General features: G+C 50.8%; 1 protein-coding gene across 1 annotated transcript in view; it reads right to left on the bottom strand.

Annotated features, from left to right (window-relative positions):
- Positions 1-12,386, bottom strand: part of LOC148522739 (antizyme inhibitor 2-like) — a 409,249-nt gene that overhangs the window by 32,763 nt on the left and 364,100 nt on the right. The window contains exon 4 of the mRNA XM_088473782.1: positions 9,984-10,131. Coding sequence (XP_088329908.1) covers positions 9,984-10,044 — 61 coding nt within the window. The 5' untranslated portion in view covers positions 10,045-10,131. The remainder of the gene's footprint in view (positions 1-9,983; positions 10,132-12,386) is intronic.

Raw genomic sequence — 12,386 nt, forward strand, 5'->3', positions numbered from 1 at the left:
TCTGATTTAAAAAACGAACTGGGCTTTTGGATTGCATGCTCACAGGTCAAAATAATGTCATTTTAGCTGTTTTTTTTATTTATTTATTTAAAAAAAATACAGATCCAAAACCAAAACACGAAGATGAATCCAGATCCAAAACACGGGGGTCGGCACACATATCTACTTGCTATATCTTACTGTATTCCTAAATCTGAATCAGTCCCTGTATTCTTATGGGACATAAAAAATGGGATATTATAGATCTTGGAGTAGTTCCATGATTATATAAATGCACAAAGGTGCAGAACCCAACACTCTTATACAAGGCATCAAACTCTGTAGTAACCATCCCTATTTTTCACAGCACAGGGGGGCCATTAGTCTGTAATTCAGAAAGAATAGTCAAACTTGTATTTGTATTATTGCTGTTATACTGTTTTGTTATACTTACCATTTTGTTCATGTTTTATGTTTTCTAGGGGAGATGTACCAAGCCTTGGAGAGAGATAAAGCGGCAAAGTGAAGCAATCAGCCTCTAACTGTCACTTATCTAGCACAGATGACAGATGCTGATTGGTTGCTCTGAACAACTTCACCACTCTTATCTCTCCCCGAGGGGCCCATTCATCATCTGTTAATGGCCCGTTACGCATACTGAAGCGCTAGTTTCCGCATATTTAAGGTAATGGGCCATTCATCATCAGGGACCCGATAGGACAACCTGATATTCAGCAAACTCCATACACTTAATGTTTTCGGAGTCTGCCTGCGTGAACAAACGCCATTTTCAGATGGTGCTTGTTCTCCGAGCCCTGCTCCTTCCTATAGGAAGAGGTTCCGGCAATGTGAAGTGGGATCCGAGCGGATCCCTCTGCCGCCTCCTCACTGCCTCCCAAGTGGCTTTGCGCATGCGTGACTTCAGGGGGAGGTAAGTAACGCTTCCATGTGGCCCCCTATGATGAGAACATCCCCAAGGCTTGATACATCTCCCTTTAAGGGAAATTGGTTGGACAGTGGGCCTGATTCAGAGCAGGATGCTCTTTCAGAGCGCTCGCCCCGAATCAGTGCCCGCCTATTGTATTTTTAGAGCGGCCTCCCGGCCACTCGCATAGCTGTGGGTAACCACCCACAGCTAGTGCGTGCGGCCAGGATGATGGTCGCGATGGTCAAGACCATCGCGACCATCGGACTTGCGATGAGACCCTTGTGGTAGGGTCTAGTTGCCGCAAGTCCCAGTGGACTTCTTGCTCTTACAGAGAAGAAGTCCACCCACTGACATTACTTGTGATGTCAGTGGGGCCGGCCCCAGACAGTAGGCGTTCCCATGGGAATGCCTCTGTTTGGGCAGCCATTCCCCCGGCCCGCCCACCAAAGGGGGCGTGCTGTCACTCAACATCGACAGCACGCCCCCTTTGTAGCGAGACCCGGAGCGACGGCTTGCCCGTCGCTATCCGGGTCTCGTGCATGCGCACGACGGAGCCGCCTCCGCCGTGCACATGCGCACTGGGCCAACATCGACCCGCTTGCGAGCACTCAGCGCTCGCGAGCGGGTCTGATCAGGCCCAGAGTCCTGTTACAACACACAGCTGTTTATCATAGACCACCTGCTTTATATGGCATTGGGAACATTGGGGGGGGGGTGTATTATAGCAGCACAGGTTGTGCCGCTATAACGCTTCCTGCCTTACCGAAGTGAAGCAGGAAGCACTATGATGAGCTGTTTGAACATCTCATTTGCCGGAGTGGGGAAGTGAAAGCTCTCTCCTCCAGCAATCCCTGCCTGGGGCTGATGCGCTGTGTCTCATTACCGGCCAGCTCCAGTGGGCATGCGTGGGATCTCACAAGCATCTCGAGATCCAGCAAGCAATCCCCGGAGTCGGCAGTCACTGTGCCTGTTGTGGTGGTAGGGCAACAACAGCTGCAGCTGTCGATATCGATAGCTGCAGCTGTCGGAACGGTCAGTGCTACTGACCGTTCATACAGTGCCCTCCGCATCAGGGGGCCACCGTACACTGCACGTTCCGGCAGCCCACCGCACACTTTAGACACTCCGCCCGGACAGCAGTCACCACTGCAAGAGTATTGAAATTAGAGCGGAAATGTTTACCATAATAGTTAAGGAGACAAAAAATGCCATAAACAAAAAATTACACTGGCGCCACGTGTAATATCTAGAGCACAAACCCCAAAACACTTAATGATTGATCTCAAACTGTGGATCTAATTGCTTAAGGAGGCCAGGTATTCAAGACCATGGGCGTGGCCATGATGCAATCCACAAACGTCCCGCTACAGTTACATATAGTGAACAGTGGGCCTGATTCAGAGCCGGACGCTCTTGAAGAGCACTCGCTCTGAATCAGGGTTTTTTTTGGTTTTGTTTGTTGTGGCCTCCTGGCCGCTCGTTAAGCTGTGGAGTGACCACCCACAGCTTTTGCGAGCGGCCAGGTGATGGTCGCGACCATCGGGGCTTGCGACGAGACCCTTGTGGTAGGGTCTCGTCTGTCGCAAGCCCCAGAGAGCTTCCTGCTCTAACAGAACAGGAAGCTCTCCACTGACATCCTTCGGGAACGCCTCCGTTTGTGTAGCCACCCCCACTCCCCGCCTACAAAACGCCCTGTTTGTAGTGAGCCCTGGAATTTCTCTCTCGCTCTGGGGCTTGCGCATGCGTGCGGCGCTCATGTGCAGTACCCCACCATCGAACCGCTTGCGGATGCTATGCGCTCGCGAGCGGGTCTGAATCAGGCCTAATATTGTAAAACCGCTCCTAGGTTTGCCAGACAGCATAAAAATGGAGTTAATAACGTTTAGAGCTGAGGTACCAGAGCTAAAAGACTTGGGGCCTGATTCAGAGCCGCTCGCTAGCGGTAGTACGCTCGTTCCGAGCGATGTTCGCACATCTGCGCATGCGTACGGTTTTTAGTACGCATGCGCGAACCAGTCAGTGCGGCCGAAAATCGTTTGTACGCTATATAGCGAGTGCCTGCTATTTTGAGTGACAGAATGAGGCGTATGTGGGTGGTAACAGGGGAAGGTGCTTAAAAACGGGGAGTGAAGATCCGTTCGCAGGCGTGCTTAAAGGTCAAAACGGGCGTTTTATGGGTGTGCATAATTAATATAGCAGCGTCAATGACCACGTCACTTGTTTTTTTTTAACTCAGAACTGCTCGCAAAATAGCGGTTGAAAACACCAACCACAAGAATAGCGAGCAGTTCATATCCTGTTCGATGTACTCGATTAATCTAATAAATAGCGGACATGACGTATGGTGCGAGCGGCCAGGGGGCGTTTTTAAGAAATAAAAGAGCGTATGTTTTGCTCGCTCGTTCAGACTTAGAGGTGTGAACAGACTGCAATGTGCGAACGGATCATTTGCATAGCCACCCCTTGTTTTTGAACGAACGAACGCAAATAGCGAATGGCTCTGAATCAGGCCCTTGATCTGTACAATTGTAATACCATTGGGAACCTCCGAGTCGCCTATCACATGCGATTAGACAAATCTATTAAATTAGACAAACATTAGACAAGACTGTTTCTCCCACAGTATGTGCTCCCAGGCATGTTCCTCTGGCAATGAAGGACAAAGTGATAGCAGAGTTAAATCACATGACAACATTGAGTATCATTTATCCAATGGTAGCTGCCACCCCATTGGCTATGGTTGCGGTAAGCATCTGCATTGACCCTGGCATCTAAACAAAGCTCTAGTGTGACTGCATCACACCCTCAGAACTGTGGACCAAGTAATAGCTGATATGCCATATTTACCACTCTGTGGATTCTGGCAGATCACATTGGACAAGGAATCATCCATGCTCATGACACCTGTGAGCAGTACAGTATGCCTTACTCCGAATGCCCTATGGCTGTGAATTATTCCAATGTTGCATGGAGCATCTCTTCGAGGGATACCCTTGTGAGATCATTGTGGATGGCATCCATGTTTGGGGCCACACCACACTCAGGGATGACTTCTGATAACGGTTGTCTCATGTTATCTTGCATAACTGGCATTCTAGAATTCTTTGGCTTTCTAGATGAATTAACCCTCTTAGGTGCATCCTTCTGCTTGGTCAGAATATTGTGATACCTTATGCCTATCAAGGCTTCTATACTCATTAGGCCCACCAGGGGCACCCCAGGTGTGAGGCCACCATTTGAAGGGCTAAGGGTGCCCCGTTTTGGACCTCTATGGCTGCTGACAATGAGCAGGTTGTCTCTGCCTGTGCCCCCTGCAATGCTTTAAGGGCCCATCATTCCAAGGAACAACTAATTCTCCATGAGATTCCTGACCTCCCTTGGTCCATTTTTGTTGCAGGTCTCTTTGAATGGAAGGGAAAGAGCTACTTGTGTTAGTTGATTCATATTCCAGTTGGTTTGCGACTGATTACTTTTCTGCACATAGCGGAGACTAGATGGGCCAAGTGGTTCTTATCTCCCGTCAGATTCTATGTTTCTATAGCATACAACGCAAGCTATCTACTGACAATGCCATGTGGTTCATGAGTGGTGAGTTTCAGACTTTGACCAGTGAATATTGGTACATCTCACATGTCACCAGCAGTCCTTGGTATCCACAGTCCAATGGACCAGCAGAAAGGTCAGTACATTCTGTGAAGCACCTTCCTCAATTTGAGAAATTCTTAGATAGATGGACTTCTATCTCCTGCTCAATGCTTTCTGGGCCTGATTCAGACCCGCTCGCGAGCGCTGAGCGCTCACAAGCGGGTCAATATTGGCCAAGTGCACATGCGCACGACGGAGCCGGCTCCGTCGTGCGCACGCGCGAGACCCGAATAACGACGGCCAAGCCATCGCTATGGGTCTCGCACCAAAGGGGGCGTGCTGTCAATGGTGATTGACAGCACGCCCCCTTTGGTGGGCGTGCCGGGGGCTTGGCTGGCCAGACGGAGGCGTTCCCATGGGAACGCCTACCGTCTGGGGCCGGCCCCACTGACATCACTAGTGATGTCAGTGGGAGTGCTTTTGGCTCTGATAGAGCCAAAAGCACTCCAGGGCTTGCGGCAACGAGACCCTACCACAAGGGTCTCGTCGCAAGCCCGACGGTCGCGCGACCATCATTTTGGCCACTCGCTATAGCTGTGGGTGGTCACCCACAGCTATGCGAGCGGCCAGGAGGCCGCTCTTAAATTCAGAGGGATGGCCCTGATTCAGAGCGAGCGCTCTGTAAGAGCGTCCGGCTCTGAATCAGGGCCTCTGTCCAGATGCACCAGCACCATTATTCCCACCACCAAGTTCAAACTTTGATCACAAGTTGGCAAGATGCTCTGCAGAACTCCAGGTTACGGCTCAAAGACACTCATGTTAATTATTCCATCCCTTAAGACCATTGCCCGTAGACAGACCATTCACATCCAGACTCTTATCGGGACTGTGCAGGTATCTTCCAACAGGCCCAACAGCTATGTGATGCAATCTGATGGTGCCTTGTATGAGCGCAACAGGCACTACCTCCACCTAACCTGACTATGATAAGATATTGTAGGTTCAGTTTTCTTGAAATCAAACCCACATAAATTTTGGCTCTCTGAGGCATTTTGAGTTTCGAATCGATTTTTGCCGTTGGCCTCGGATCCTAAAATGAGGCAAAACATCACCTTCCTGGCATCGGATCTCGCATGTTTTGGATTGCATATAAAAGTCCCTCCGTTGTGTTTGGGCGCCATTTCACAAAAGAGATCTGATGGAGAAGATGTGGGCAGGGCTCTGTGATGATTTAGAAGCTAAAAATGAACAAAATTAGGGGCACTGACTCATTTTTAGTGCACAGTGTACATTAAAGTCACTAAAGGCAGAGGCACTTTGTCATTTAAAAAATGCCTTTTGAGAGCATTGTGTTCTTAAAGGGGCACTGTGTGAAAAAAAGCCATTTAGGAGCAATGTGTTGTGCAATCTTGTGTCATTTTTTAAACTTTCAAACATTTCTTTTGTTCTAAAACTTGGGTGTGTTCAGGGAAGGGCAGTGTTAAAAAATAACATTCAGTAGGTACCATGCCACCGTTAATATCAGTGCTGTGAGTTGCAGTGTCAAGTTGTCATTTGTTAAAAATATATATATTTTTTTTTGTTCTAAAACTTGTGTGTGTTCAGGACCAGGCAGTGTCACAGTGTTAAACAATAATGTTCAGTAGGTGCTGTGCTACCATTACTAGAAGCGCTGCGAGTTGTTATTGATCATGATCAGTCGATAGAAGAGCAGGAGCAGCAACCAAGTACTAGTACGGCAGGTGCTGCCAGTCATGATGATACTAGTACTTCAAAATCTACTCAAGGGCATAGAGGGCTTAAGACAGTGGGCCTGATTCAGACCCGGTCGCGAGCGCTGAGCGCTCACAAGCGGGTCGATGTTGGCCAAGTGCGCATGCGCGAGACCCGAATAACTACGGCCAAGCCGTTGCTATGGGTCTCGCACCAAAGGGGGCATGCTGTCGATGGTGATTGACAGCACGCCCCCTTTGGTGGGCGTGCCGGGGGCAATGCTGGCCAGACGGAGGCGTTCCCATGGGAGCCAAAATCTCTCTGGGGCTTGCGGCAACGAGACCCTACAACAAGGGTCTTGACCATCGTGACCATCATCATGGCCGCTCGCTATAGCTGTGGGTGGTCACCCAAAGCTATGCGAGCGGCCAGGAGACCGTTCTAAAAAAAAAAAAGACCGGCCCTGATTCAGAGCGAGCGCTCTGTCAGGGCAACCGGCTCTGAATCAGGGCCAGTGTACCTAAAAATCAAAACAATATTTCACAATGTTAAAAAAAAACATCAGCTCTAATAATAAATGGAAAGTTTACTGACGAATAACGTATAATTGCCAACATGTCATACACCACACGCAGTGGCAAGGAAAAGCCCGGGCCTCAACCTTTATTTGCAAGTGGTGGTTCTAGAACTGCTGTTCTGTAACCTTACATGATGGCCGGGTTTTTTTGCCATCTGCGAAATCGCCTGATTTTTGCCCAAAAAAAGGTGAAATCACCCGATTTTTGCCAAAAAACACAGTTCAACTGCGATAGTATGCTAATTCATTGAGATCGCTATGCCACCGCAGCACTACATAAGGACGCTCACTTTACCTTACACACATCCGTAATGTTTAACAAGACTGCGAAAACATCGGTACAATCGAGCACTATTGCAGTCTCACGCACACTTGCACAAGCTCTGACCTTAGAAATTGCTAACTTCCACGCACGCTATAAGACCTCAGACTGCGTGGGCCATCGCAGTGCATAATTTATGCATGCCCATGCAATGGCGTTCTAACGCACTGGCATGCCTGCATTTCCCCGACCACCACCCCCCCATCACCACCCCCAAAGGCTCACTTACTGTCGCTGCGATGACTACCCTATAACTACGCAGAATGGCAGTAGGAACTAAGACGCCGGAGCCATTTTTATTGCGTACAGGATCGCAGATGCAGGGCGACACACTCCTAAAACGGTCACCTGTGTTATTTGCCACCACTCCCTGTTAACTCCCCAAACGCCCCCTAACTGCCAAACACACTGCGAGTAAAAAGTTGCTGCGATGACTACAGTAATGTACCTTGATGCAGGCGTAGTGTGACTTAGACACCAGCGCAGATTACCGATAATCACTCATCTGTGTAATCATCGGCATAGAGTGCAGCTCTGCATCAGGCACAGTACAGATATGCCCAGTTACTTCCTTGCCTGTAGCGCAGCGAATCGCACCATGCATGCCGCGAGACGGACTCCCGCAATCGGAGACAAGCATTTGCATCTCCATAGGAATGAATGGGAAAGCACTCCTATGAAGACGCACTCCCGCGATCGGGGACATGCCATAGCGTATTGTGGTGCATAGTACGATACGCGAGCACGTTTGTTGCGCAATCAGCCACAATGAACTTGGATGCATCCCTACAGTATTTAGGATTAGTATTTTTGTTTCAAGGGAATTGGTACAAATTAGCAGATTAATGCGCACATTGTAAGAAAATGTTGCCCACGTGGCTAAATCACAAAGTCCGTGGGACAATTTGGCGCAATTTGAGGATAGGTGTATGTGGACACATCTCTGGAATGCAATTTTATATAATGCTAACCTTTGCCCGCAGCTTCGGTCGCGTGGATGTCTGTTATGCTCAGTGGAACTAATTTTACAAAGATAGTAGTTGCATCTTATATCATTATGTATACTTTATATTGTAGACATTGGGCCTGATTCATTACGGATCACAACTGCGACAGCGTACATAGATCGGTCAAAGGTGCGCACTCTGCATGCATATCCATCGCAGTGCGTAAGCGTGAGGTAGCGCTGCAATCAGTTTGCGATCGCGCACGCACAAAGAGAGCTATCGCAGACCGAGTGGGTGGGGCGGGGCCACGCAATCATGTCATTTTGGCCCAACCCCTGCTACACAACGCTGATATTACAGGCATTGTGAAGCAGGGAAATGGGCCAAAATTAGGTACAGGTAATTCCACTGGGGGGAGCGGCGTCTGCCAGGAGGCTTGCCTGCTTTTCCGGGGGGGGGGGGGGGGGGCTGGGGTGGACTGATTTCCGGGAGGCTCCCGGCCGAATCGGGAGGGTAGACAAGGATGATATTAATATACATCTAGTTATTTTTGGCTTGAGGAGCCTGCACACTGCACGTGCTGAGGAGCTCATTCAGACCCGCTCGTGTAAGGACGCCCACTGTGTGTTAGCGAGCTACGGCAAAGTGCACTTGCAAGTGTCTGAAGACGCCCCCTTGCCTCTCGCAACACACGTCTTCTCCGGGAAATGTATCATTAATCTGGACCATTGTGAGCCATCGGAGCAGCTCGCAGCCCTTGGGGCTACAGTTCCCTGCCTCAAGCACTGCGATCAGTGCGGGCTGAAATGCATGCAGGTGACGTGTACAATGACGCTACTTTGCTAATTATGCACGCCCTTTAAACTGCATTTTGGGGGACTGAGCCACCTGCGTTCGCAACACCACTCTCCCATTCACATGCACGTTCCCCTGTTACCACCCCAGTGTCGTAGCTAGACGGCAGTGCGCCCAGTGCAGCACTGCCGCCCCTCTCACTCCCTTTCCGCCCCCCCCCTGAGCGCTTACCCTAACTTCCGCCACCAGGATGGAGGGCGGGATCTTCCGCCGATTTTCAATGTCCGGCGCGCACCACTGCCGGAGGTCTCTATCTGCACAGAAAAGTGTGTGGCCGGTGCTGCTGGAGGATGGCACCCAGTGCACATGACCCCTCAGCCCCACCCTAGTTGCGGCCCTGACCACCCACAAATGGCGCTATCTGTCACTCAAAGCAGCGACCTGATAGTGGCTTACGAGCTACCAAAATCAGATCGTAAGGAATGGCTTGTGCACGCGCACTGTGAATTATATGCATGCACAGATGGGCAAAAATCGCTCACAGCGAGCGATCGCACCTTAGCGAGCGGGTCTGAATCAGGTCCTGAGTGTCAAGCATCTGGTTTTTCTTTTATTGCTCCTCTCCCTGATGTCACAGTGAGATAACACATACCTCAGGGTTTTTTTTAGGTGACTAAACTATGGAATATTGAAAACGCAATCCAAATTCATCCCGTAGTTTTTGCGTAATTCCGGAACAAACAGGCAATCAGATAAATAAAAATTCTGATATTTTTGTTTTGTCCCCATAGTTCATACACAGTCCCAAGGAGTACATTTCTCCAAAAAAATGTCTACAGTATGTACAGGAACAACCATTACAACTTTATTATAAGTATAGAGAGCTAATGAAGTACTGTCAGACAGAGAGGTCAGCAACCCAACCTGTAATGGCTAGATAGCTATACTGGTCATCGCCGTTATTAGTGCTTCTCGTTAGACAAGAATACCTGCATCTGGAGCCTGGAAGAGGTGCATCTCCGGACAGATGTTCAGCTATTTACAACCAGTTCTACAACAATTTTTCCAGGCAGTCACTAAACTCATCAACGAAAGTAACAAAGATCCAGGATACATTCCTAGCGGTTACTTACTGACCTTTCACATAATCCTCTTTCTTTGTTATTATATTGAGGGCACCAGTAATAGCAGAGCACATGTAATATCTCCCGAGCTCTGCAATGACTTCTACATCCTCCGTACTAGCAAAGTACTGATCCAGCGATTCAACTATCACAGCAGCAAACTGGAAACAGAAAAGGAAATGTGGTTTAATCTGTGAGCTTCTGAGCTGCCAACATATATTATCCCAATATAGATTACATATATTTATTTGTCTATTTGTATATCTGTGTAATCTTGTAGGTATACCGTATTTTCATGCATAATTGCAGCAGCATTTGCATGTTTAAAATGTTTTGTCCCCTATGCAGTGTTTAGAAAGTTGCAGCGTTTACAATGGATTTTCATTGTGAGCAGACAGCAGTTTCCTCCGCCCTGTGCTCCTGCTTTCCTGCTCCCCCTGTAACCGGTCACAGTGACCTCTGTCCTGTGCTCCTGCTTTCCTGCTCCCCCTGTAACCGCTCACAGTGACCTCTGCCCTGTGCTCCTGCTTTCCTGCTCCCCCTGTAACCGCTCACAGTGACCTCTGCCCTGTGCTCCTGCTCCCCCTGTAACCGGTCACAGTGACCTCTGCCCTGTGCTCCTGCTCCCCCTGTAACCAGTCACAGTGACCTCTGCCCTGTGCTCCTGCTCCCCCTGTAACCAGTCACAGTGACCTCTGCCCTGTGCTCCTGCTTTCCTGCTCCCCCTGTAACCGCTCACAGTGACCTCTGCCCTGTGCTCCTGCTTTCCTGCTCCCCCTGTAACCGGTCACAGTGACCTCTGTCCTGTGCTCCTGCTTTCCTGCTCCCCCTGTAACCGGTCACAGTGACCTCTGCCCTGTGCTCCTGCTTTCCTGCTCCCCCTGTAACCGCTCACAGTGACCTCTGTCCTGTGCTCCTGCTTTCCTGCTCCCCCTGTAACCGCTCACAGTGACCTCTGCCCTGTGCTCCTGCTTTCCTGCTCCCCCTGTAACCGCTCACAGTGACCTCTGCCCTGTGCTCCTGCTCCCCCTGTAACCGGTCACAGTGACCTCTGCCCTGTGCTCCTGCTCCCCCTGTAACCAGTCACAGTGACCTCTGCCCTGTGCTCCTGCTCCCCCTGTAACCAGTCACAGTGACCTCTGCCCTGTGCTCCTGCTTTCCTGCTCCCCCTGTAACCGCTCACAGTGACCTCTGCCCTGTGCTCCTGCTTTCCTGCTCCCCCTGTAACCGCTCACAGTGACCTCTGCCCTGTGCTCCTGCTTTCCTGCTCCCCCTGTAACCGGTCACAGTGACCTCTGTCCTGTGCTCCTGCTTTCCTGCTCCCCCTGTAACCGGTCACAGTGACCTCTGTCCTGTGCTCCTGCTTTCCTGCTCCCCCTGTAACCGGTCACAGTGACCTCTGCCCTGTGCTCCTGCTTTCCTGCTCCCCCTGTAACCGGTCACAGTGACCTCTGCCCTGTGCTCCTGCTTTCCTGCTCCCCCTGTAACCGCTCACAGTGACCTCTGCCCTGTGCTCCTGCTCCCCCTGTAACCGGTCACAGTGACCTCTGCCCTGTGCTCCTGCTCCCCCTGTAACCAGTCACAGTGACCTGTGCTCCTGCTTTCCTGCTCCCCCTGTAACCGCTCACAGTGACCTCTGCCCTGTGCTCCTGCTTTCCTGCTCCCCCTGTAACCGGTCACAATGACCTCTGTCCTGTGCTCCTGCTTTCCTGCTCCCCCTGTAACCGGTCACAGTGACCTCTGCCCTGTGCTCCTGCTTTCCTGCTCCCCCTGTAACCGCTCACAGTGACCTCTGTCCTGTGCTCCTGCTCCCCCTGTAACCGGTCACAGTGACCTCTGCCCTGTGCTCCTGCTCCCCCTGTAACCAGTCACAGTGACCTCTGCCCTGTGCTCCTGCTTTCCTGCTCCCCCTGTAACCGCTCACAGTGACCTCTGCCCTGTGCTCCTGCTTTCCTGCTCCCCCTGTAACCGGTCACAGTGACCTCTGCCCTGTGCTCCTGCTTTCCTGCTCCCCCTGTAACCGCTCACAGTGACCTCTGTCCTGTGCTCCTGCTTACCTGCTCCCCCTATAACCGGTCACAGTGACCTCTGCCCTGTGCTCCTGCTTTCCTGCTCCCCCTGTAACCGGTCACAGTGACCTGAGGGCCTGATTCAGAGCCGAATGCTCTGACCAGGGCGCTCGCTCTGAATCAGTGCCCTCCTACCTGAAAATGGAGCGGCTTCCTGGCCGCTCGCATAGCTGTGGGTGACCACCCACAGCATATGCGAGCGGCCAAAAAGATGGTTGCGATGGTCAAAACCATCGCGACCATCGGGCTTGCGACGAGACCCTGTGGTAGGGTCTCGCTGCCTCAAGCCCATGAGTGATTTTGGCTGATGTCAGTGGGGCCGGCTTCAGACGGTAGGCGTTCCCATG

The sequence above is a fragment of the Taudactylus pleione genome, unplaced genomic scaffold, assembly GCF_031769625.1.
Source record: "Taudactylus pleione unplaced genomic scaffold, aTauple2 ptg000140l, whole genome shotgun sequence".
Taxonomy (NCBI): domain Eukaryota; kingdom Metazoa; phylum Chordata; class Amphibia; order Anura; family Myobatrachidae; genus Taudactylus; species Taudactylus pleione.